Raw genomic sequence first — 26,054 nt, forward strand, 5'->3', positions numbered from 1 at the left:
AGGAAACTGGTTGACTTTGTGAGGGTCAATTGCGTGTTTCTCGAAATCGCGAGTTTTTCCTGAGTTTAACAAGAGTGCCATTTTTATTTAAAATGAATTTTTTCGCTGTAATATACCATTTACACCGCTTGATATATAACCTCAAAAAAGTTAGGTTATAAAATGCCACTTGGCAAAGTTGTAGCTGGAGATTTCTACCGGATATACAGAAACTAACAGCAACAACAAATTTAACACTTTTGAAAACTTATTTGTAGCAAATTTCAGTCCACTGTGTTGATTTTCGGAAAAAAAATTTGATTTTAAAGACCTTATTTTTTTATTTTTATGAGAAATAATAATTTGAAAATAATTTGTGAATTTTTACTTTAATTTTACATTTAAATCGTAATTAAATAACTAACAAATTATTGAAAAAATAAGTTTACTTAGGCTTAATATGTAAAAAAAATACTTTTTAAATGAACGATAGCTTCATTTATTTATTTAGTAATACTTAAATAATTCCGAAATTGAAATTTTAATTAATATTTCGTTTAACAATAATTTTTGTGACATTTTTGTAAATTAAAAAAAATTCAGTATAAAAGATGCATTTTTTCTGGGGTTCAGGACTATTCTACAAATTCGTAAATATGCCCATTGTTATTTTTTCGTCGAGCTACCCCAGTTTAAAAAAAAAAGAAGTTTCTACGATGAATAGAAGCCGAGATATTGCAAAATGTACAGCGCGCATCAATTTGAACTTAGCAAGTACCTTCTCTTTAAAGGGCTCGTGAGTCGTTAATTTTCCACATTTTTCAGTGCAATTCACGGGAAATCGTAGTTTACGTCTTAAACTTTATTTTGCGAAAAATTCAAGTCTTAATTAATTTTATTCAAATTGTTTATAAGCGAAAACGCACGTTTTTTTAATGCACAATTTGAGAATGTTAATATCAAAAAAACGGTGATATTTTTTAATAAGTCGCTAATTACGTCTTTAAGATTACAATGACGCTTTCAGAATCTTGTTTGGTTGAAAATTAACGCCTGTACAGAGGCTTAAAGTTCATAATTTTTGGAGCCTCCGTCATAAACAAATTGAATTGTGCGAAAACTATTGCACCTACAGCGCCCACTTTTGGCACACTTTTGTAGTAGGTATGACAAAACACTCAACTTGTCATAGGTTTTATAAAATTTTAACAATAAATGCGATAGTTATAAACAAATTAAAAAATAGGCATTTTTCTTGTGTTTTTGCAATAACTTTTTTGTTTATTAATCGATTTTAATTTAACAAGTCTCATTTTGTAGATAATTTATTGCCTAGAAGCTGTCTGTGAGTCACTTTTCGCTAAAATTGATGGTTTTCCCTGCAAAGTGAAAAGACTGTTTTCCTCATTTATTTGTTCAAACAGAAAAGTTAGCTAATAAAATTTTTTGACTCACGAGATGAGAGATGTTTTGTATTATGTTCCTTTAGACAATTTTACAATAATATCGCGGATAGGAATTTTTTCGAGTTTCTCTTTTTTTTTCGCTAACTTTCCTGGTCTAAATAAATCGTGCGTTGAAACTAGCATTATTTCTGGTTCTACCCCCTCGTTACGGCCCTGTCCTTGGAAACGACGACCAGACAAACAGTAGAAAAGGACGAGACATAAACAAAGTTTCTATGGCGATAAAACGCTTAAATATCACGCAGAACATCTACAGAAAACTTTGTAGAATTTTCGGTAGTGAGTAACGAACCATGCTGTTGTACACCGGCCTACTCTTCTTTCTTACGGAGTTCTGTCAAAGGTAACCTCGCTCGGAGCAGCGTTACAGGGTTCTGTATTGTTACGCGTTTTTCAGTGCCTCCGCAGAGGACCTCCTGAGCAAGCACCGATTCCCTGACGACTTTCTCTTCGGGGTGGCTACCAGTGCTTACCAGATTGAAGGCGGTCAGAAGGGCAACGGTAAATAAATAATAAAATTTCGAAGAGTGTGACTGATTGAAGTTTTCCGTAGGATATGGCAAAAATATCTGGGACTACTACATGGAGACTTATCCGGGAAAGTTTTATAGTCCAGGGACTGCAAAGATAGCGTGCGATTCGTTTCATAAGTTTAGGGAGGACGTGAAGCTCATCAAGAACCTGGGGGTGCAATTTTACAGGTTCTCGGTCTCTTGGGGCAGGGTTTTGCCCGAGGGATACTCTCATAATATCAATAAAGATGGTTTGAGATACTACAACGACCTCATCAACGAACTGTTGGCAAATGGTAAGTGTATCCATTAGACTAGGCCAAAAAAATCGACAATTTTTTTTTTTTGAAAGATATATCGAGAATATCGTTCAGAATGACGAAAAAAATATATAGTGAGAGTTTGAGTCCTTCATATTGGTTGTAAGAGGTTCTACCATCGCTAGTTTCGATTTTTTCTTCCGGATCCCATTTTGCGTCAAAACTGCCAAACCATCGAGGTAAAAAAATTATCTATTTATATTTTTGAAGGAAATTGAATGCCCTACAAAAATGGTCCGATTGAAAATTTTCGGCAGACGAGCCATGAAGCCTTGAAAATTGATGTTTTTTCGATTTGACTTTATAACTTTGGAATTTTGTAAATAACGAGCAAATTAATATCTGAAAAAGAACAATACAGATATTCAAAGGAAATTTAATGCTCTACAAAAAAGGTCACTTAACATTTTTGCATAAATTTACTCCTTCAAAAGTTATTCACGATTGAAGTTGAAGTAAAAATAAAATTTTTGTTTTTCTCGTTTTGGAAACAATTTTTTTCACTCAATGGAACAAATTGATATTATACATCATCGACAATTATTATTCTATCAATATAATCACCAAAAATATTCAAAATTCATGTATTTAAATTTATTCTCGCTCAATAGCTACCTATTTTTTCTACAAGAACGTAGTTTTACAATTTTAAAATAATTTTAAAAATAACAATTATGTAGTTTTACTATTGAAAATTATTTATTTACAATATTGTATACATTTATATGAAAGAAAAATCAGATTATGGCTCATAAAAATATAGTCCAAGCATTATAGAGAAATGTTTACAGAAATTATTACCTGGACAAAAAAAATATGACCGTATAGAAAATTAAATTTTAAATTGAGTTTCTTGTTCTTTAAACTCGATCCAATATGGCGAACATGGTTAAAAAAAATCGCAAAGTTGAAAAAAACGGTTTTTCTAAAATAACTAAAAAAATATAGCACGGATTGAAAAATTTTAAATGAGAAAGTTGTAGGTTTTAAAAAGATCTATCGACTGATTTTTTGAAAGTATCGATTGCTTTGTTACTTTTCGAGATATATCGAAAAAACCGTTAAAAATCTTCTCTTTTCTCTTCTTCTATAACTCGTTTACATTTACGTGCCCATATTTGCTATTTACTGCAAGCATAGCCCGCGGCAAGCCAAAAAAGTACATTTTTGAAAAATTTAAAAATATTAATTATTTTTCGAGATATATCGATTTTTTGAAAAAAAGGCGCTCTCGAAAATTGGCTAGATCTTCTCAGCGGATAGCCCTACAGTAACGATTTTCGGTTTATTTTCTTCGTAAAGAGTTATATTATCATGCTGTTAAAAAATGTTGACGATTTTATTAATTTTAAGGATCAAAAAATGACTTTGAATAAGTTGCACTTTTTTGGGTATGTTTTTTTCAAATTACTATTTCAATTTTTATTTTATGAAAATGACTTTTAAAGAAAGAAAACTAAACATTTACGGGTCTATTTTGCTTCTAAGGCGAAAATGCTATAATATTCGTGTTTAGCTACCCCAGATTAAGTACAAAAAAATAATAAAAATTGAAATAGTTATTTGAAAAAAACATACCCAAAAAAAGTGCAACTTTTTCAGTCATTTTTTGATCCTTAAAATTAATAAAATCGTCAACATTTTTTAACAGCATGATAATATAACTCTTTACGAAGAAAATAAACCGAAAATCGTTACTGTAGGGCTATCCGCTGAGAAGATCTAGCCAATTTTCGAGAGCGCCTTTTTTTCAAAAAATCGATATATCTCGAAAAATAATTAATATTTTTAAATTTTTCAAAAATGTACTTTTTTGGCTTGCCGCGGGCTATGCTTGCAGTAAATAGCAAATATGGGCACGTAAATGTAAACGAGTTATAGAAGAAGAGAAAAGAGAAGATTTTTAACGGTTTTTTCGATATATCTCGAAAAGTAACAAAGCAATCGATACTTTCAAAAAATCAGTCGATAGATCTTTTTAAAACCTACAACTTTCTCATTTAAAATTTTTCAATCCGTGCTATATATTTTTAGTTATTTTAGAAAAACCGTTTTTTTCAATTTTGCGATTTTTTTTAACCATGTTCGCCATATTGGATCGAATTTAAAGAACAAGAAACTCAATTTAAAATTTAATTTTCTATACGGTCATATTTTTTTTGTCCAGGTAATAATTTCTGCAAATTTAACATTAATCCGTGACAGAATGCTTGGACTAATATTCAAGGTCGGCGTTCGTATTGTATTGTTAAATATTTCAAAAAGAAAATAGTATAACATGCAAATTGGTACTATTTTCTTCCTCTTCCTTGTTACTTTTCCTCCTGTTTGGTTAAAAGAGTACCAAAAATAAACCCACAGCAAAAAACACTTGACTCAGATCGCTTCCAATGCCCCGGTTACTTGACTCTAAAGATATTTTAAGTAGCTTAAAGAGAATTTAACCTTCTTTCCATTTCAGGGATTCGACCTATGGTCACGATGTACCACGGCGACCTACCCCTAGCCCTCCACGAACTGGGGGGATGGACCAACCCTTACATGGCCTATTACTTCGAGGACTATGCCAGAGTTCTCTACAGCTATTTCGGGGATAGGGTGAAGTATTGGATCACTTTTAATGGGGCTTGTATTGGTTACGGAGATGACGGTTTTGTACCGTTTTTGAACCAGTCTGGTATCGCAAACTACTTGTGTAATCAAGTCCTCACTTTGGCCCACGCCAAGGCTTATCATTTGTATGATAAAGAGTTTAGGATTCTGCAGAAAGGTACGTAGAAAACTGGTTGGGGTTTGGAAATGTTATTGGCTTATAGTCCAGGCGAATTCGTTTTTGTTTCAAAAATCGGGCCTAACTCAAATTTTGTGGAATTAAAATTAAGTAAAAAATATACAGAATAAAAGCCTAAATTTGTGTATTTGTAGAAGTCCAGCGTTTACAATGTTTTGTTTATAACAACAGAAAAAAAATAATTGCTCTTTTTTTCAGTATTTCGCTTATATCTGCGAAAATAAGCCTCTAATCGACATGAGGTATACTTATCGATTTTGTTCCTGAGGAAATTTGCTACAGACCATTGCGAAAAGTCTCAAACATTTTTTTACATTGCAAAATTGGCGGCGAAGAAAAAAATGTGCAAAATTTTCAGCATTGCAAAAGAACGAACTTGACTGAAATTGGATGAACTACAGGAAAAGATAACTGTTGGGGTGCTCATCAAATACCCATAATCCGGACCCCTAATTTCAAAATGGCGGCCTACTGCAAAATTATAAAGTCGAAAATGCGAGCGCGTATATCTTCTGCCCAAGTCAAGATATCGAAATTCGGTAAAACAAGGATCGAAAGGTTATTGCATTGTCTCGCGTTTGCGTAAATTTCAGATTTTTAAGTTGCAAAATAAGAAAGTTATTAACAAAAAATCAAAGAAAATCGGTAACTAGGGTCCTTATCTCGGCGGTTTTTTAATATACAGGTTTCAAACCAATTACATCAAATAGTGTTTAAAGAAATATGGCTTTAAAAAAAAGCGTCTCGATCCGACTAATAGGAGCCTAGATAATTTTCTTTCTTTTTTTCTGGCTTTTCTATTTAATATTTTGTAATAAACTTGGGTTCGTTGTAAAGTAGAAGACTTCCTTTATACAATGAATTTTTTTTTAATGGATTCGACCAAGAAATGACCAAGTAAATGTGCGTTAAAGACAGAGTGATTCGTACGGCGGCCTAATCAGCTGAGCGGTAGCCAGGACAGGGGAGCGCTGTGACGTCATAGTGCCTTTGCTGCGCTCGGCTTCTCAAAATTCTTACTTAACAAATGGATTATTTTTTCCGATCTTTCGAATGGTGTAAGCAAAAGTCTATGAAAGTCATCGCCAGACCCCGAAATATACATTTTTATTGACTCTTCACGTTTTTTTTGTAATTTCATTATGGTTTCGATATTTTGAAAAGTAAGAAGGTCTTTTTCCGTATCTAAAACTTTGAAAAAAATGATCAGTATTCTATTTACCGTGCCCAGAAGAGGTTGACGTATAAAATATTGTCTTAAAATTAGGCCCGATTTTTGAAACAAGCATGTGTTTGGTCTAATTCGCCCGGATTATTATTTGTTTTTTTAAATAAACCATAAAATATCGCAATCATTCATTGAATAGAGAAATTGTGATAAAGGGAGCAAGTCTTATATCAGTGAAAATGTGGGTTTTTAAATTTATTTTAAATATTCTTGGATATAAACGTAAAAAATCAATGTGTGCAGTTCATACACTTATTTTTATTAAATTAAATGTCTTTTATTAATGTAATACAATCTAATGTAGTACATATACAGGGTAGCCCATCGAAAACGTACCACAAGGCATTACAGGGTAGTAAAGAACTTTTCGGCAAAATCCAAAAACAGGTCAAATTTGTTTCTGAGGGGGACAACTTTTGGCTCAAAAAGCATACCAAAATCTTCAACCCCCTAAGTGGGGGTGCTATCCCCTAAATTTTTTCAAATGGGAATGGGGGTCAAGTGGGGGGTCATTAGAAAGGGCTTTTAATTCTCTATACATCGATTCTTACTTTTTGAAAATCGATTCATTATTTTAGAAAATATGCAGCTTTGAAAATACGAACAATATTTTTGACGAGAAATGCGAAAATCGATTTAATTTTACTTCAAAACTTACGGTATTAGTCAAGTAAATGCTGAAAATGTTGTCCGCCAACTTGCATACAATGATACAGGTTGTCTTCAAACCGTTGTCGAACATTCTGGAGCACTTGCGGTGTTACTTCGCGACATACATTAATGATTCGTCCTCGCAGATCTTCCAAGGTATCAGGTGGAGTGCTGTAAACTTTGCTTTTAATGTGCCCCCAGAGAAAGAAATCTAAAGGATTTAAGTCGGGTGACCGAGGGGGCCACTCAATTGCACCTCTTCGTCCTATCCAGCGTCCTGGAAACGTCTCATTTAGGTAATTGCGCACATTGAGCGAGTAATGTGGAGGAGCTCCGTCTTGCTGGAAAATCAGTTCGTGTTCATTGTAAGCAGGGTCGTCCTCTATGATATTTGTTAGAGCTGGGTCGATGACATTTTGTAGTAAATCCAAGTACATATCGCCTGTCAAATTTCCAGGAAGGAAAAAAGGACCTACAATGGAATTTCCAAAAATACCTGCCCATACATTCAACTTCTGGGGGTGTTGGGAGTGTGTCTCATGGAAAATCCTTGGATTGGTATCAGCCCAGTAACGACAATTATGGCGATTCACTAAACCATTCAAGAAGAACGTACACTCGTCCGAAAAACACACATTAAAGAGGAAATTATCGTTTATCGCTCGTTCAGTCATTATTTCGCAAAATTGCAAACGACGATCAAAATCGTCTTCATTTAGCTCTTGCACTAGCCGAATCTTATAAGGATGGAATTTGTATTTTTTTAATATTCGTTGGACACTTGTACGACTCACTCCTGTCGCAGTAGCCAATTGCATTGTACTCAGCGTACTATCCATTGCCACTTGCCCCAATACCGCTATTTCCGTAGGTTCATTTAGTACCGGATTTTCAACCTGCCTCTTTTTGTTATGAACGGAGCCAGTTTCGCGAAATTTGGCCACCAATTCGCGAACAATTTTTCCAGACGCATGTTTCTCAGGATGCCGTTGGTTGAACAGTTCGGCGACCCGATTTCCGCATTCATTGTTTTTGAAAAAAAGCTCAATAATTTCTACTCTTTCTGGAATTGAGTACACCATAATTAATCAATTTAAAAGACTCGGCAGTATTGGTACTCTTCAACTACAAGTCACAAGACAGTTATCTAGCAACTTCTTGTGGCCTATCTAAATACGAAACAAAAAGCGGACAATTTTTTGCTCACCAAAATCAGGCTAAAGAATTCGCAAATCAAAAAAAAAAACAGCGAATTCTTTTGAAGGAATTTACCAAGCTAATACCGTAAGTTTTGAAGTAAAATTAAATCGATTTTCGCATTTCTCGTCAAAAATATTGTTCGTATTTTCAAAGCTGCATATTTTCTAAAATAATGGATCGATTTTCAAAAAGTAAGAATCGATGTATAGAGAATTAAAAGCCCTTTCTAATGACCCTCCACTTGACCCCCATTCCCATTTAAAAAAATTTGGGGGATGGCACCCCCACTTAGGGGGTTGAAGATTTTGCTATGCTTTTTGCGCCAAAAGTTGTCCCTCTCAGAAGCAAACTTTACCTGTTTTTAGATTTTGCCGAAAAGTTCATTACTACCCTGTAATGCCTTGCAGTACGTTTTCGATGGGCTACCCTGTACAACTGTCTATCTATTTCTATACGCGGATAAGATATCTTACATCATTTTGTACTTGTTACGCAATACTGCGGAATGCTCAATATTTATAAATATTGTCACACGCCAACGAAGTTGTTATATTTATTGATTAAACGGTGTCTCAAAATTCTCGCAAGAAGTAATTCTGATAGAAAACGCAAGTTTTTAACTAAAAATTGTAAATTTTTTATAGATTCATATATTATACAGTATAAGTTTATGTATGCGGCTGAATTTCCTTGATACAGTGTTCAATTTCTTCCTGCAAGGCGTGGATGGTCGTGGGCTAGTTGATATAAACCTTAGACTGAAAAAAGTCCAACGGTGTTAAATCACATGATCTGGGCGGCCAATTCTCACCAAAACGGGAAATGACACTACCAGGAAATGACTCATGTTGTAATTGAATTGTTCCACGTGCTGTATGGCATATGGCGCAGTCTTGTTGAAACCATATGTCGTCTACATCCATACCTTGCAGTTTAGGCACAAAAACTGGATTAACATGTCGCGCTAGCGAGCACCATTAACTGTTATTGCCTGTCCAGTCGTATTTTCGAAGAAAAATGCTCCCATGATGCCTCCAGCCATTTCGTTGGCAGCACTTTGCCGCACAAATGGCGCCAAATTCAAATTTTGCGCGAAATTTGGGACACCCGATACTATTGTCGAAACAGTGATCTTTAAATTTCAAGAGCGTAATTTTAAACAATCACAGAGGCCATTTTAGTTCTGAGATTCATACGTCGTACTATACAGGGTGGTTATTAAGTATACTCCTATAACGAGAGATACGATTTCTTAGATAATTCTAAGAAAAACAATTCCTAGCGGCTTATTTCTCTAGTAACAGGGTATTCAATTTGAGCAAAAAAAAATAATTTTATCTGCATAACAGAGGACAATTTATTGAAATTTGGCACACTATACAGGGTGTAACAAAAAAGCAGGTCATCCCATTAATTATGTACTGTCAATGACAAAATATAACGATTTAATCTTACTTAACCTATTTATTTTGTCAAATTTTGAAATTAAGTTTTATAGGAACTATTATAATGTGTCAAATTTCAATAAATTATCTCTTTTCGTTCATGTTGCATGGCCGAAAATTATTGTTTATGGTAACTATTTTCTTAGAATTAACCGAAGAATCATCCCTTTTATTCTAAGGACGTATTCTATTCTATACGTTGTATCTAACAGTTGTCAAATTGCTTTACAAGAATTAAATCTTAAAAAAAATTCATTAAAACCGTTGTACTTTTAGGAAAAATAGGAATCGTTTTTTCTGGTAACTGGTATGAACCTGGAAGCTTCGCTGTCGATGACATCGAAGCAGCCGAGAGAGCCATGCAATTTAAGGTAAATAAATTAAAAAAAATAAAAGGAAAGCTATAGGTAGTCTCTTTAGAAATGAAAGAGAGTAATAAAAGCTTATTATGTATGCAAATCGGAAATAAATGTAGTACTGGTGCTTATATTCAATATTTTATATTATGTATTATCGGTATATGCGATCGGACTGTACTAAATTGTAGTAGGTAGCTAAAATACAATCCGTCTTTGTCTATGCCGCTTCAATTTCTCGGTCCATTTCTCTTATAAGTAATCAATATAAAAACAGCATTTCAAAACATGAGGCTACTTTAAGCATCATAACCGGGTTAAGAGGGTTTTTAGTAATTCAAATAAAATTATTCAATATTAGCAAAATATTTATTTAAATTTAATGAATAGACTTTTATTCCACACAAAAATATATGTATTTTGAAAATTCAAATTATGGTGAGTAAATGTAGTGTTGTATAAATGTGCAATAATGAAAATAAAAAAGTAGGTATATTAAAATTCATTCTCTGGATATTCTGATGAATTATCTTCGTCTCCTAGATTGATAACGATAGGTTCCACAATAACGTCAATTAAATTATCGAGTTCCCACATTTTCTCCTCTTCTTTTTGTAGTCGATGTATACATCTTTGCCAGTTATCTGCAGTTACTCGTTCCAAGGAATTTTTTAACAACATTTTCACGTCAGTTAATTTAAAAGTCATATTATTTCGCGCTACATCTCCTTTTACCTGCGCCCAGACTAATTCGACTGGGTTAAGTTCACAGTGATAAGGTGGTAACCGTAGTACCGTTATTTGGCGATTTGATGACATTTCATCGATAACATATTTTTTCTGATCTTTATTAAGATTGACAAAAGTTCCTTTTTCACCATATTTGTTTCAAAAGAAATGTTTTTTTTTCCGGATAACCATTGAATTATATCGGCTTTCCTCCAAGCAGTCGTAGGCGTCCGCTCGCTCTGCCGTGAATGGTAACTGGCATTATCCATGACAATTACAGACCCCGGAGGAATAAGATCCAATATCTGTGTAAAATAATCTTCGAAAACATCTGCGTTCATGTCTTCGTGATAGTCACCTGTATTTTTAGATTCAATTAAAAGTAAACCGCCATCTACAAAACCACTGGCACTACCTATATGTGTCACTAATAATCTTCGCCCTTTACCTGAAGGTGCCTTGAACCCTGTTGAAAGTCCATCCAAAAATGCTTGTCGAAAACTTTTTACATTTTTATCTTGCCATACTTTTGTTACAGTATATCCCTCGTTGACCCAAGTTTCGTCTAGATAATAAATATTCCTCCCTTCGTCACGGAATTTTCTAATTGATCTTAAGTAGGATCTTCGCCAACAAATAATTTCATCTTTATCGATAAGAACTGACTTCCTGTTCTGCTTTTCCCAGCAAAAATTCAACTCGCGTAAGACGGCCCATAATTTGCTTCTACTGATTTTTGGCAAATCGTTGTCCTCTGAAAGTTCACTTAATATTTTGTTTAGCGTTGGTATTTCTTTTTTAAAATAAAACGAGTGTACTTTTCTGCGAATGACATTTTTGAAGAAATCATCTATAACGACTTTTGACCTCCCTGTACATGATTTTGGGGGATTTACAGTATCTTGTTCATTTTTTGTTTCCTTTAAAAGTCTGTAGATAGTCGATTTTCCAATCCCTGTCATCTTTGTTAGCATTAGTGTTACCCGATAATTGCCTGAAACGAAATATTACCACGCCCATGGCCGGTTCTTATCTCGGGGTTTTATTACTCTCTTTCATTTCCAAACAGACTATAGATAGTTTGCTAGACTTTTAGAGGTGCCACAAACCAAAACGCGATGGCTTACTTTCAATTTCAAGCATAATTCAACATTTTCGTTTTTTCAAATTCGCCCCTTTCATTAGGTGGGGATCTACGCCAACCCGATTTTCCACCCAGACGGGGATTTTCCGAAACTCGTACGAGAGAGGGTGCACGACGTGAGCAGAAAGGAAGGGTACCTGCGATCGAGGCTACCGGAATTCTCTCGCGAGGAGGTGGAGTACGTGCAAGGCACATACGATTTTCTTGGTTTCAACTGTTACACCTCGTTCCTCGTGGAAAACGTTGCGGAAGACACTTCCGAGAAGACCTCCTTCCACAAGGACCTGAGGGTCAAGACGTACCAGGACAAGAGCTGGGAGAGGGGCAAGTCCAGTTGGCTGGGGGTAAGTGGGACAAAAAAAATTCTGTTACGTTTAACTGGAACATCCTGTATATTTATCGCTTTTTGGAAGCCTTTCCTTTTTTTGGTTACTCGATTTGACAGTTTGAGGAATATTTTGGTTTATTTACTACCCTTCTTCCTTTAAATATCTCTTTAAATATTTTATTATGCAAAAATACTGTACCATAACTGGTGTTTTTATTTTTAACAACCTTATCGTGTGTTAAAGGCCATTTTTCAAAATAAGAGAAGATTCGAAGAAATGGCAAATTCACAGGTGCTTGCGATTCCAATTTTTAAAAATGAAGTTAAAAGTTTTATTGAAAATAATCGCCCTGTCTCTGTCTTATCTCTTAAACTTCCATGGCACGTTATTTATTAAAAAAATTGCAATCACGATGAACCTCATTCTGGATTCTCCAAAAATGCATTGTAGTTTTTTGTTCCACAAACGTAATTGTACGGTTAAAGATATGAATAAGATTTCTAGTAGATTCATGGCTGTTTCGGGTATTCCACAAGGATCTAACGTAGGGCCTCTCTTGTTTATACTTTTTATAAATGATTTGCCAGAGAATTTACTTGGTAACGATGGTCTTACGACTTAAGTTGTTTATGACAGTCGTAAAAAAAGATTGTGGCTTGTTAAGAAAAGATATTGACAACACACAAAAATCTTACAGTCGCAAATTAAATTATTAAGTCACATACTGATTTATTTTGTTCTGTGTAAAAATGTTAGTAATAAAAATGCTTTATTTTAACTAGTGAAGAATATAAAAAAACGTTTTCTTCATTTTTGTACCAAAAATGCTATGATTTTCTGTTATAAGCTGTGTAAGATTGTATTTGTGTGTAAGTGAACTGTATATATTATGTAATATTTAATTTATTTTGTATAATAACTTGCATACTTGTTTATGAGTTCATATACCTTATAATAAGTCATTCCGATATCAACAAATAATTTTAACAACGCATTTCGCTCATCAAAGCAACAACTCTTGTCTAATCGACGTTTTAGAAAAGTCACACTTCGTCCGGCACTTCGTACCCATTAAAGTAATGCTAATGAGTTCCCCATTAATTAAAACAATATTTAACTTATGCGAATGGTTCACTATCTTGAAATTCTCTTACTAACTAATACTAACAATAATTATACCGGTTAAAATGTTACATTTATTTCTAGAATAATTATGGGAGTTATTTAGGTTTTCGCTAACGAATTTTTATTTTATTTTTTTAGATTTATCCAGAAGGTACGAGGAAATTGTTGAAATGGGTTAAAGAGAATTATGACGATCCAGAAATCATTATAACGGAAAATGGATTTTCCGACAATGGAGAACTTAACGACGTAAAGAGAATAAAATATTATCAGGTTCGTTTGTCTATGTTTTATATTTTAGAATAGACGCTGTGTTGCAATAAATTTAATGATACGTGAATCATAATGCTACACCAAATTTCAAAATAAATCTTTAAGCCGCTCTTATGAAAATACTATTTTTCCTTATTAATTTCAACACCCTGTATCCTTGTAAGGAGACGTTTTGGAACAAAACAATTATTCTGTTTTGGCAAGAAGAAGTTTCGGTTCATTTTTTTATATCTAATCATGAGTCACTCTATATGTAGGTTCTGAATTTAACAAAAAATATTCTTTTCGCAAAACTGTCATCAAAAGTTGACATCTTCGTTAAATTTTCCACTATGTCTCCGTTACCGTACTATAACGCCACCCCTGATGTCGTTTTATGGTGGTAATACGGCATATTTTTATGTCAAAATCAAATATCTCGAAGAAGAATTAACGAATCGTTTTACATTTTTTTTATATTACGCTTATTTGATGCAGATTTAGGGAAAATTATTGCGAATGTCATCATCCCCTATTTTGGGAGTGAAAATGAAGGGTGAATAGGTTAAAAAAGTGAGAATTGATTTTCTTCGTTCAATAATTTTATATCTTCGATAAATAGAGTGAAATTAAGACACATTTTGGTGGAATCAATGCCCAATTGAAACAAGTTAAGGAAAAATTAATGAAAATATTTTCATCCCTATTTTAGGGGTGGAAGTGAGGGGTGAGGGTGTGGAAAAATGAAAATTGAAGAAATATGCATAAAAGGTTTTTGTTATCGCTGAATACGAATAAAAGCATGCCATTTTTTTACATAAAAATATTGTTTTTTAAAAAATTGTTTATTGGTACCATTGTCAATAATTATTTCTCGAAAAAAATGCGAAAAAAAATTTTTTTTCGGGTAGTTAAGATTAAGATATTAACAAAAGTAAGAGTAGTGACTATAAATCAGGTAAGAGTGCACTATTAATTTATGAAAAAAATCGAGTAATTTTTGTAATAACAAACATTTTTATATATTAAGGTATACACTATTTTTTTTATAATTTGTTACCTATTTAAAAAAACGTCGAGTAACGTACGTGTTGCAGCATACTACATATTATACTATTTTTTTAATTAACAATTTTGTCGTTTATAACAGTAACAAAATTAATTGAAAAATGTTGAATAAAAAAAATAAAATAAACAGTGTACCTGAACATAAACATTCCTTACTTTTTTAAAAATATATTATACAGGGTGTTTTTGAATGGAGTAGCATAAATGATAGCAATGAATCTACATTTCAAAAGAAGACGATCTGCAAAAAATCGCCTTAGTAAAATGTTCACCCTTAAGAGATATGGGCCATTAAAAAAAAATATGAAAATTGGTTGTAATTTGAAAACCGAACGAGATACAAATAACAAATTTTTTACAGGTTGTTTACTAATGCAGATGCGATTTTCGACTATTTTTCGAAAATTTTAACCCCTCGAAAGGGGTTGAAATAGCCACCCCTCAAGCCATTTTTTGCCATAACTTTTATATTTCGTAAAAACTCGATATCCAAAAATACGCATTAGATAAACTGATTCTTTTAGAAACTTTTACCTCTCTAGCAATTTTCCTTTAAAACTTTTCGTTTATTAATAAAAAAATAAAATGTATTACCATTCACCTCACACCGTATATGATTGCAATCAATCAAAGAAAAACAAAGTGTGCTGCTGTCATGCCAGTTGTCACAATTAACTCTTCTGTAAGTTATGTGAGGTGAATGGTAATACATTTTATTTTTTTAAAACGAAAAGTTTTAAAGAAAAATTGCTAGAGGTAAAAGTTTCTAAAAGAATCAGTTTATCTAATGCGTATTTTTGGATATCGAGTTTTTACGAAATATAAAAGTTATGGCAAAAAATGGTTTGAGGGGTGGCTATTTCAACCCCTTTCGAGGGGTTAAAATTTTCGAAAAATAGTCGAAAACTCGCATCTGCATTAGTAAACAACCTGTAAAAAATTTTCATAATTTTTTTGGAAACTTTGATGGCCCATATCTCTTCAGGGGTGAACATTCCATTCAAAAACACCCTGTATATGTTTATTATAAATGCACGGTTTCAATCATTCAATGTGTCAATTTAAATTTCTAGTCACACTGAGATAGCTTGTTTTTACCTAAAGATCTGAGCATGTTTTCCAACCGAAATCTAAGATAGCATGTTTTCGTACTAAAGCGTCGATTTGATTAAAATGTATGAATACAAATTCCATGATCAAGTGGAAAATGGGGGTCCACTTGACTTGATTTGACTCACATGCTTCTCTACATTTCTTCATCTACCTTTTTTAGAAATACTTGAGCGCTATCCTGGACTCCATCCACGAGGACAAAGTCAACGTCAAGGGCTTCGCTGCGTGGAGTCTGCTGGACAATTTCGAGTGGATGGAAGGCTACAGGTAATTCTAACTCGGTTTTATAGTCCATTCGAAAACTATATTCCATTCATATTGCGTTATACTTGTTCGGCAACAACACTAACATTTTACTGTGACATAAAACATGATGTAAATAAATATAACAAGTTTGTAGCACCAAATTATATTACTCATATGTTACTTCCCGGAGTTTTGCCGTTTTATGATTTGTTCGGCGTAGCGAGATGCATTCGAAGGTTAGATGATCGTAAAGTATGTAATTTTAATGTTGTTACCCGGATATAGAGCCCTGTGCAAGGAAGAGCGACGCCGCCGTCGTCTTCCACGGACAATGTCTCAAGGACGTAATAATACATTTTTCTCGAGCGAAACTACTCGAATTTCAACTATATTTTACTTAATTTCAGCGAAAAATTCGGGCTGTACCACGTGGACTTTTCTGACCCGGACAGGAAGAGGACGCCAAAAAAGTCGGTGCAGTGGTACAAGAAGGTGGTTAAGGAGAGGAGAATTGTCGAATTGGACGAAATATCAAGCAGATTAAAGGGAGATTTATAGTAATTTTTACCTGTCTAGATTGTGTAATATATTTTGAATAAACTATTTTTATTACCTCAGTCTTTCTCATAAAAATATTTAAAGTTGAAATAGCAGCTCTATAATAATATACGTTAAACATTACAGACTTGCATTTAAAATGAAATTCAACCCTAGGGATTAAAAATGGCATTTTATTCCGTGAAAATAAAAACTAAAACTGCACTTTTTATTTAAGATTGCATTTTTTTAACTTACTTTATCATTTCATATACTCAAGCAAATGTATGAAGAATTTATTATGTATAAATTCTTTTGGTACTGCACTTAAAATTAAACTTAATCCCAAGGAACTAAAAATGGTGAAAATCTAAACTAAAACAACACTTTTTATTTAAGATTGCATATTTATAACTTACTTAACCATTTCATATATTTATTCAACAGACTATGATAAATATATGTATAAATGCTGCGGTATTGCATTTAAAATTAAACTCAATCCCTAGGGATTAAAAATGGCACTTTATTTCGTGGAAATAAAAACTAAAACTGCACTTTTTACTTAAGACTGCATATTTATAACTTACGTTATCATTTCATATTCAAGCAAATCTATGAATATATATAAATTCCTTTGGTATTGCACTTAAAATTAAATTTAATCCCAAGGATCTAAAAATGGTACTTTACTCCGTGAAAATCTAAACAAAAACAGCGCTTTTTATTAAAGATTGCATATTTATAACTTTAGTATTTCATTATATTTACTATAAGAGACTATGAAGAATATATGTAAAAATGCTGTGGTCTTGCATTTAAAATTAAACTCAATCCTTAGGGATAAAAAATGGCACTTTACTCCGTGAAAATAAAAACTAAAACTGCACTTTTTACTTACTGCATATTTAAACTTCCTTTATCATTTCATATATTTAAACAAATCTATGAATAAGTATAAATTCCTTTGGTATTTCACTTAGAATTAAATTTAATCCCTAGGAACTAAAGACGGTACTTTACTCCGTGTAAATCTAAACTAATACAGCACGACTAAGACTGAATATTTATAGCTTATTTTAGTATTTCGTATATTTGTTTTAAGAAACTATGAAGAATATATGCAAAAATACTGTGGTATTGCATTTAAAATTAAACTCAATCCCTATAATTAAAAATGGCACTTTATTCCGTGGAAATAAAAACTAAAACTGCATTTTTTACTTAAAATTGCATATTTATAACTTCCTTTATCATTTCATATATTTAAACAAATCTATGAATAAGTATAAATTCCATTGGTGTTGCAATTAAATTTAATCCCAAGGCACTAAAGATGGTATTTTACTCTGTGAAAATCTAAACTAAAACATCACTTTTTGTTTCAGTCTGCATATTTATAGCTTACTTTAGTATTTCATATATTTGTTATAAGAAACTATGAAGAATATATGCAAAAATGCTGTGGTATTGCATTTAAAATTAAACTCAATCCCTAGGAATTAAAAATGGCACTTTATTCCGTGGAAATAAAAACTAAAACTGCATTTTTTACTTAAAACTGAATATTTATAACTTCCTTTATCATTTCATATACTTAAACAAATCTATGAATATGTATAAATTCCTTTGGTATTGCACTTAGAATTAAATTTAATTCCAAGGAACTAAAAATGGTACTTTACTCCGTGAAAATCGAATTAGTATTTCATTGTATTTACTATAAGAAACTATGAAGAATATATGTAAAAGTGCTGTGGTCTTGCATTTAAAATTAAACTCAATCCCTAGGGATTAAAATGGCACTTTACTACTGGAAAAAAATGAACGCTTTATTTTAAAAATGCAATTAGAAGCCACTTATAACTACTTTATAAGTTTGTATACTCTAGAAGTTCTATAAAAAAAAATGTCAGCATAAGCATGCTGTGATTTTGCAATCAAAATTAAAGTTAATCCCTAAGAATTAAAAACTGCACTTTACTTCGTGAAAAGGACAAAGGGGATATTTGCAACAACTTACTTTAGAATTACGTGATATTACAAGGATGTGAAGTTTTAAACGAATTAATTTGACTCAATGTAATCTTCTTGGAATAGTAACTAAGATTTGACATCATTTTTCAAGTGACCCTTCGCCGACGTATTCGATTAATTATTTTAATCCTCTTTGATTGGCCAGTTCGAATGGCCAACGTCGATAGCTCATCTTAAAATGTGGATTATCCGCGTAATAGTATGGATTATTTTGCAATTCCAGCTGAAATTGGTTAGTAGAAAAGCAGACAATGTCAGATTGTAGACTAATTGTAAGGTGTGAATGTATACAAAATTCAAATTGTCAAATATGTCAGCATAGAATGCACAGAGTAACAATAAGAATTAAAAATGCGCAGTTTCTTTGCATTGTAAGTAAATGTGATAAAATTTTATAGCGAATTTTGGATAGTCCTGAGAATGGTCAACTCGTAACTTCTATACACTGTTGCAAAGACAAGTAGCAACAATTCATTATACGGAGTATTTATTTCCCATCAAACGTTATCTTGATCCAATAATGAAAACTTTTGTTACAAGATTTTGATTGATTTACTTATGTATGACTTTCCGTCACAACTTTTTACGATTCTTGGATTTATATCTCGGCCCAAGTATTTAAATGTATCGAAAATTTCTATAAGAGTAATAACTAGAATATTTTGTAGAGTTATTTCATTGTAGGGATCAAGCACATCGAACTAATAAAAATATATTTGTTACGCGCCTATAAAAAGTTATCTCGGATAGAGTTTTCCTAATCTAAAAAGTTTCTCATTAATTATTTCACTTTTTAAAACATAGTTTCCTTTTTGCGTATATGGTAACAGAATATTTATACAAGATATTTACAAGCATCAGTTTTAAGTATCTCTATTTTGTTAGGTTGAAGCATACGAAACGAAAAATCAAGAGAATAAATGGTGATTTTACTTTACAAAAAATGTGACAATGTTGAGAACTACTGGTGTTGAGAGGGAATGACAAGTCCTATTCCTATAAGTTGTAATGTCTTAAATCTTAGGAAAAAAATTGCTTTTATTTTCTTTATTTATTCGTGGTTTTACCACCTAGAAAAAGATTTTAAAAAATTAATGAAATAGCATATCGGGTGTCCTCAAAGTTGAGTCATTTATTTTAACAGCTCGTAGAACTCGTAAAAAAGTTGATTTACCAAAAATCGTTTATATGATCTAATTGCCAGGCTGAGGCCGCCCTTTTTTACTACTACTACTACCAAAAATCGTTTATATAAAAGTTGCCAAATAAAGCAATTATTTACAATTATTTAAAAAAAAACTGAAATTTAAAAACTTTATAATACAAACCTGATTTATTGTCATTTTCGGCCACTGCGTTGTAAAAACATAAATTTTAGACAATTTTGAAACATTTTTATAGGACAATTTTGAACAATTTTTGTAGATTTTTTTTGAAGTTGTTAAAAAAAATAATTTTTTGTTTATATCTCCGGAATCTATTAACCGGTCTCAATAAAATTTGGCACAGACAATATATGATAATAGGCTTTATTTTCCCTAAAATATGAGCTTTAAAGGTTCAACCAGTAGTGTACAACTGGACGGGGGTCACCCCTTTTTTTACAAAAAAAACCTACGCCACTGCATTTTTTACAAGTCATTGTAACTGATTTATATATAATGCACAAAATACGTAAAAAAGGTAACTTGCATTTTTTCTCTAAGATTCGCCGCTCTCAAGTTATTACCAATATAATCCCCTTGCACAGTGGGACCAATTGCCAAAAACCTGGCCAAAAATCAATAAATTGAGTAAAAAATATAAAATTTGGTATTCGGGGACTTTTGGGTTTGCTGAGTTCAAATCGGTTGTCGGAAATTAAAAATTCAAAATGCCGGATCCAATATGGCGACCTTGATTACCCTATAACCTGACCAAGAGTCAAAAAATTAAGAAAATAATCTGAAATTCCGTTTTTGGTCACTTGGTTCAAATCCGTTGTCATAAATCAAAAATTCAAAATGGCGGATCCAATATGGCCACCTTGTATACCAAAAAACTTTAAAAATTCATGAAATTTACATTTAAACATAATTTTATTTTTTGGGTGTTTTTACATAAATATACTTAAGTAAATACATAAAAATTGAACATTTAACAAATATTTAATAGCATATAAATTACAATAAAAAATTATCGTCTTCGTCGGAGTCACAAACATCTGTACTTGACTCAGAGGCAGATGTACTTTCTACATCTTCATTATTTATAGATGCAGATGGAGGTGAAAATATATTTAGGACTTCTATCGACAACGATTTTAGTGGTTTAGTGGGCAAAGTTCGGCAACTAGAAATATAGAGATCAGATGAAATAAAAAATCTGTATAACACATCTTCCATAGTTTTTTGGCGACAATTTTTTCTTGCATATCTTAGTCGATAATCAGTATACATAATTTACATATATTTATTTTTTTTTCTCCATTTTTAATAGCTTGATTGATTTTCAATAACCCTTTCAAAAAAAAGATTATATTTATTTTATCATAAATAATCGCATAAAAAAAGGCGCAAAAATGCGCAGCTGAATTTTGTTGTATTTTATAGACAAGCCTTTTAACTACAATTTCCAATAGGTTACATGACCGAATATGACAGAATATATAAACTTTTTTTATTAAATAACGCCATTTTTTTAAATTTCTAATGTGTAAATAATGCATTAATATATTTATCTCTAACAATACTTTAGACAAATTACTAGTATTAAGACATTTTTTTCTATAATTTACCTACCTTGAGAAGTCTCTTTCATTTTATTTGATGGCAATATATTTACTTTTTTGAATCACACTTGCTGTCGTAAGTAAGCGCCGGTTTGTCGTTTCTCTTGTAACTGCGTGCTACACAGACGAAGGTGATGTTCCGACTGATATTTAAAAGAATATTTGGGGGGAAATGCTTTTACTATGAGAGGTTTCCACCTTCCGGGGAATCAATGTTGCCAACTCAATGTGTTAAAGACCCTAACTAGAAACTTTATTTTTTGACTTTTGGCCAGGTTTTTGGCAATTGGTCCCACTGTGCCTTGTGGCAGACACTTCTAACCATAATATTACAAGAATATTTATGTTTATCCTTAAAAGTAAGTGCAATATTTAAGCACATCAACAAAATTATTTACACTCCTCTCTACACCACCTGTGAGATAGCGTTCCTGGCGTTTTTAGTTTTCCATGGAGGCCTAATACTCTTTACAAATAAGACCAATTTAAATCAAAATAATAAAAATATATTTACCAAGCAAGAGCAACTAAACAAGAAACAAAATTAACGTTACGTATTTACAATTGTTCAAAATGCGAACCACCCACATCGATACATTTCTGACATCTTCTACTAATGGAATTAATTGAAGCTAATATGATGTGGTAGTTTTCTTTTAATTCATTATACCCGTTTTCTATTCCTTGCAGCTGTTGTGGTCTTGTATCTGTTGGAGTAGAATATACTTTACTTTTCAGATAACCCCAAACATAGAAGTCCAGGTGGTTTAGATATGGCAATATGGCTGGCCAAGATGCTGGACCCTCTGCACCATTATGGTTGACATTGGCATTTGGTCTTCCACCTATCCGTCGCCAAATATAATTTTCATTAAGCCATTCTTATATTACTCTCCCAGAATGCGCAGGAGTACGATCCATTGTATCCAGCTATTTTGTCGTATATTTTTTTGTTGCTTTCTATAAGCAATGTCGGAATAAAATAAAATAAGGACATGTTTACTGAAACTATTCGAATTTTTGCGATAAACCTTTAATATTAACTTACAGAATTTGTTACAGTGAAACTTTCGACCCTGTATGAAGCAATATACAAGAAAAGAAGTTTTCCAATACCCCCCGTAGCGGAATGCCGAAGGCAGACTCTCTGACTACCGAATCGCCGGCCCCAATAAAGAAAAACAGCGCCCCATCTTTCCGATAAATAAAATATCTCCACGGGATTTTTTAAACCGTCTCCATTAGAAAAACTAAGGCCGTACAAACATAAATTCTTAATTTTGATCCGGAGCTTCTTCGCCCATTCCTTTGCCTCTCATTTGGAGAAATTTAGAGGCATTTTCGCTGATCAGACCAAACCGCGCTTTTCCGACCAGACGACTGGCCATTTTTTGCCCTCCGTAATATACTTATCTCGGTATATCAATACAGGGTTTTTATGGCGTTAGTTTTTTCGCCGGGCGGCCGCTTTATTGTTCGAAAGTTGTAACACTTCTCGGTAACGATCCCGGCGTAAGTGTGTTGTTCCTATGTCTCTTTTATGTGTTAATACGGATGTGAAATAGACACCGCAAATCATTGTGTGTGTATTTTTTTATATACATTTTTATATATAAAAAAAAACGTTGTTTGAAATGGGCAACACCTGAGTATATTAAATTCAAAATGTTATCAAACAAGAATTTTGATAATTTAGAAATACCCCAGTTAATTTCCTTTTATTTTGCTCAAGTTCAATTAAGGTTAGCATATGGAATTATTATTTGGGGAAGTTCATTTAGGGCAGATAGCGTTTTCATTGCCCAGAAACGTATTATCAGATGTAAGCTGGAGTACCCCCGACCCAGTCATGCCGCCCTTTTTTCACTAAATTTGATATTCTCCCGTTGAAAAGTTTGTATATCCTTGAAATATTGTTATATATTAAAGAAGGTAACAAACATAATATTTGTGTCGCCTTCAAACGTCGCGGCATGACTTTGAAAACTCACAATTTTTGGGACTGAGGTTATTTAACCATTTGCCTCAACATTTGAAAAACATAAATAATTTTCTTCTATTTAGAAAAAATCTTAAAATATATTTATTAAAAATTTGTGCATACTCCGTTCAGAAATTTTTTGACAATAACCGTTAGCTTATTTTAATTTTAATCTGTTGTAGGTTGTATTTATTATATGTTTATATTGTATTTATTATTTTACTTATTAATTGTTTGTATTGTAATTAATGTGGATCGGCCTATTTGCTTTTTTTTTTACCTGCAATTATTTTGTATTATGTAGACTTGACTTATCCCATAGCAAAGCTGTAATGCTCGAGTTGGACTAATAAATATATCTATCTATCCATCTATCTATCTAAAGCGCCAATTTTAGTTTATAAAGCGTGTATAGCTAGCTTTTCATCTGCATATTATCATAATGCTGTAGAAAAGTAGTGGACAAAATCTGATTCAAATCAATAGACCAGGTGGAATCTGTTTTGGTGTAGAGGTTTTATATAGTATCGCTAATTTTTACTTTAATGGCTCCAAAATGATATAACAAAACATAATTTCACTATTCGAGCGCTTCAAAACGTGTGCCAAACTTATTATTAAACGAATAGTGAAAAAATTGTAAAAAATTGCCTTTTTTCTCTTTTTTTCAACACAGTTCAAAAACTATTCATTTTAGAGAAAAATTGAAGAGGAAATATTTTACACAAGATATACCTATTTTCAAATAAAAAAATACAACAATTATTGCAAATATAGCAAAAACAACAAAAAAAATACAATTTTTTTGCGATTTTTTAAAAAGTACTTATAAGTGGGATCTTCATACTTGGCCAAAAAATAAAACATCACACCAATTTTCGTTAAAATCGGTAGGTAGGATAGTTTTCGAGTAATAATTTTGCAATCCAGATTTTTGAAAAAAAATTGAAATATTTGCAAATTTAAATGAGCCTAAATTAAGACTTCTAGATGCTTTAAAATTTTATCACATAAAAAAGGGCACTCAAACTTTAAAATGCGTCTAGAAAAATTGAAATCCGTTAATTAGGGGAGCCGTGGTAATTCTTTAGATATGCGTAATTTTTGCCTTTTAATTTTTTTCAAAAGTTTGACTGTTTGAAACAAAGAAACAGTCCTCTAGATCGAGATGAAACTTCACAGAGTTCTTCTGGGTACATCGAACTATAAAAGTCAGTCATGCTTAACTTTAGTCATTTGGTGAAGATTTCTAATTTAGTCGCCAATTTTCTAAAAAACCATAAATTACCCCTTTTTTCCTGTTTTTTAAAATTCGTGTAAAAGATGAAAAATTTTTTTTTCCGAAAAGTTGCGGCAGCATGTGATAGGAAATTTATTCCAGTTTTCGAAACTGCCCTTCAATTCTCTGTAAGACTATTTGTCGCCGAGATATCGATGATTGAAGACAAAAGGATCATTTTCCGTTAAAAGTCCGATATTTCGATGAAAAATGGTCGTATCGAAATTTAAAAAAAAGTAAATTGAAGCTGAATAAACAAGCTATCTGGTCCATGCAATGGATTAACTGAAAAAAAAAAATCCCAAGTTCGTGCACTCAGAAAAAAGAAATGGAAAATTTGCAAAATTTTTTTGTAGAGCTATTTCTTAGAATTGCATGATAACCGTAGCTTCTAAAAAATTTCGTCCGAAAGACCTAAAAACTAGAATCTTAGAACTTCAAAATGCTTTTTTTCAATTCCCGATACGACCATTTTTCACCTAAATACAACCTGTCAGAAATCACGGAAAAATTTCGGAAATTCTATTGACCCTTTAATTTTTTGCATTATTTTAGAATAAAAACGACGTAGTCAATTTCTCGAGGACCCCGTATACATTTAGAGTTTAATACACTTCTAATTATAATAATTTATCACTATACTGAGTTTAAATGCCTGAGATTTAATTTAAAAGTAATATACAGTTCACAAAACGTAACAATTTATCTGTTTTGGCAAAAAAGCAGTGTGTAAAATAAAGCATCCACATTTATGCCATCTCTTAGGGAAATTGACTTCCATTTCAAGCATTTAGCGTGGCTAGCGACGGCAATAATAATTTTAAACTAATATTTTAATCACAGAATAAAACTTGGCATTAACATTGGCGACTCCGCCAGAATTTTAAATAATCTCATGGCCTCTGCCAACGCGAAATTTGTTTCTACGTCGCCATAAAAACGGTACTTTACAACTTTTCACTTGTTTTTTATACCATCGGATCTCTCTGGAGCTTAAATTTTGTAGACTACAACCGAACATAACGCGAGATATACACTAGCGGGACAAAACGATTAGAAACTGTTCAGACGAAGTCAGAAATAAAATATTTTAAATATTCGAGGATTCTTAGGGTACAGTACGCTAAGTTTCAGCCGAAGTTTCAGCAGTTACATTTTACGAGTTAAAGATAACATCCAAAAGTCTATTGTTCACAATTTTCCAAGGCCGTCTCATGGGCAATTTGCTCCCGGATTTATAGCGGGAATAAATATTTTTTTCCCTCCACTTGCAGTACAAATTGCGATAAACAATAAAACGAACGTTTCCGTCCTTCAAAATTGACGATTATCTATATTTCTGATGAGCTAAATGTTTGAAAAGTTCTAGCTGTACTGATGATTTTTAAAGGTCCGAACTGAATTTCTACACTAAAAAAAACAATTACTTTTTATTAAAGCAATCACCTGTTTCGATTTTAGTCGGTTTATACTAGTTACAGTGAGATAAACCAGTT

At 32.4% G+C, this 26,054-nt stretch overlaps 2 protein-coding genes across 2 annotated transcripts in view; one reads left to right on the forward strand and one right to left on the reverse strand.

The window, feature by feature from the left end:
• Window positions 1-26,054, reverse strand: part of LOC108906568 (inhibin beta chain) — a 110,855-nt gene that overhangs the window by 20,683 nt on the left and 64,118 nt on the right. The gene's annotated exons all lie outside the window — the stretch shown is intronic.
• LOC108906570 (myrosinase 1-like) lies at window positions 1,681-16,566 on the forward strand. The gene is made up of 9 exons (XM_018709870.1): window positions 1,681-1,788; window positions 1,843-1,946; window positions 1,999-2,253; window positions 4,739-5,047; window positions 9,869-9,963; window positions 11,863-12,165; window positions 13,414-13,548; window positions 15,869-15,975; window positions 16,362-16,566. The coding sequence occupies exons 1-9, from the start codon at window positions 1,739-1,741 to the stop codon at window positions 16,510-16,512; spliced, it is 1,509 nt and encodes a 502-aa protein (XP_018565386.1). The 5' UTR covers window positions 1,681-1,738; the 3' UTR covers window positions 16,513-16,566.

Source organism: Anoplophora glabripennis, unplaced genomic scaffold (assembly GCF_000390285.2).
Source record: "Anoplophora glabripennis isolate ALB-LARVAE unplaced genomic scaffold, Agla_2.0 scaffold108, whole genome shotgun sequence".
NCBI lineage: Eukaryota > Metazoa > Arthropoda > Insecta > Coleoptera > Cerambycidae > Anoplophora > Anoplophora glabripennis.

Bases quoted from the DNA above. Each gene is read 5' to 3' on its own strand.
- LOC108906570 (XM_018709870.1), top strand. From the start codon at position 1,739: ATGCTGTTGTACACCGGCCTACTCTTCTTTCTTACGGAGTTCTGTCAA. The intron at 5,048-9,868 runs GTACGTAGAAAA...TTGTACTTTTAG, and splicing joins GTTTAGGATTCTGCAGAAAG to GAAAAATAGGAATCGTTTTT. The intron at 13,549-15,868 runs GTTCGTTTGTCT...TACCTTTTTTAG, and splicing joins AGAGAATAAAATATTATCAG to AAATACTTGAGCGCTATCCT.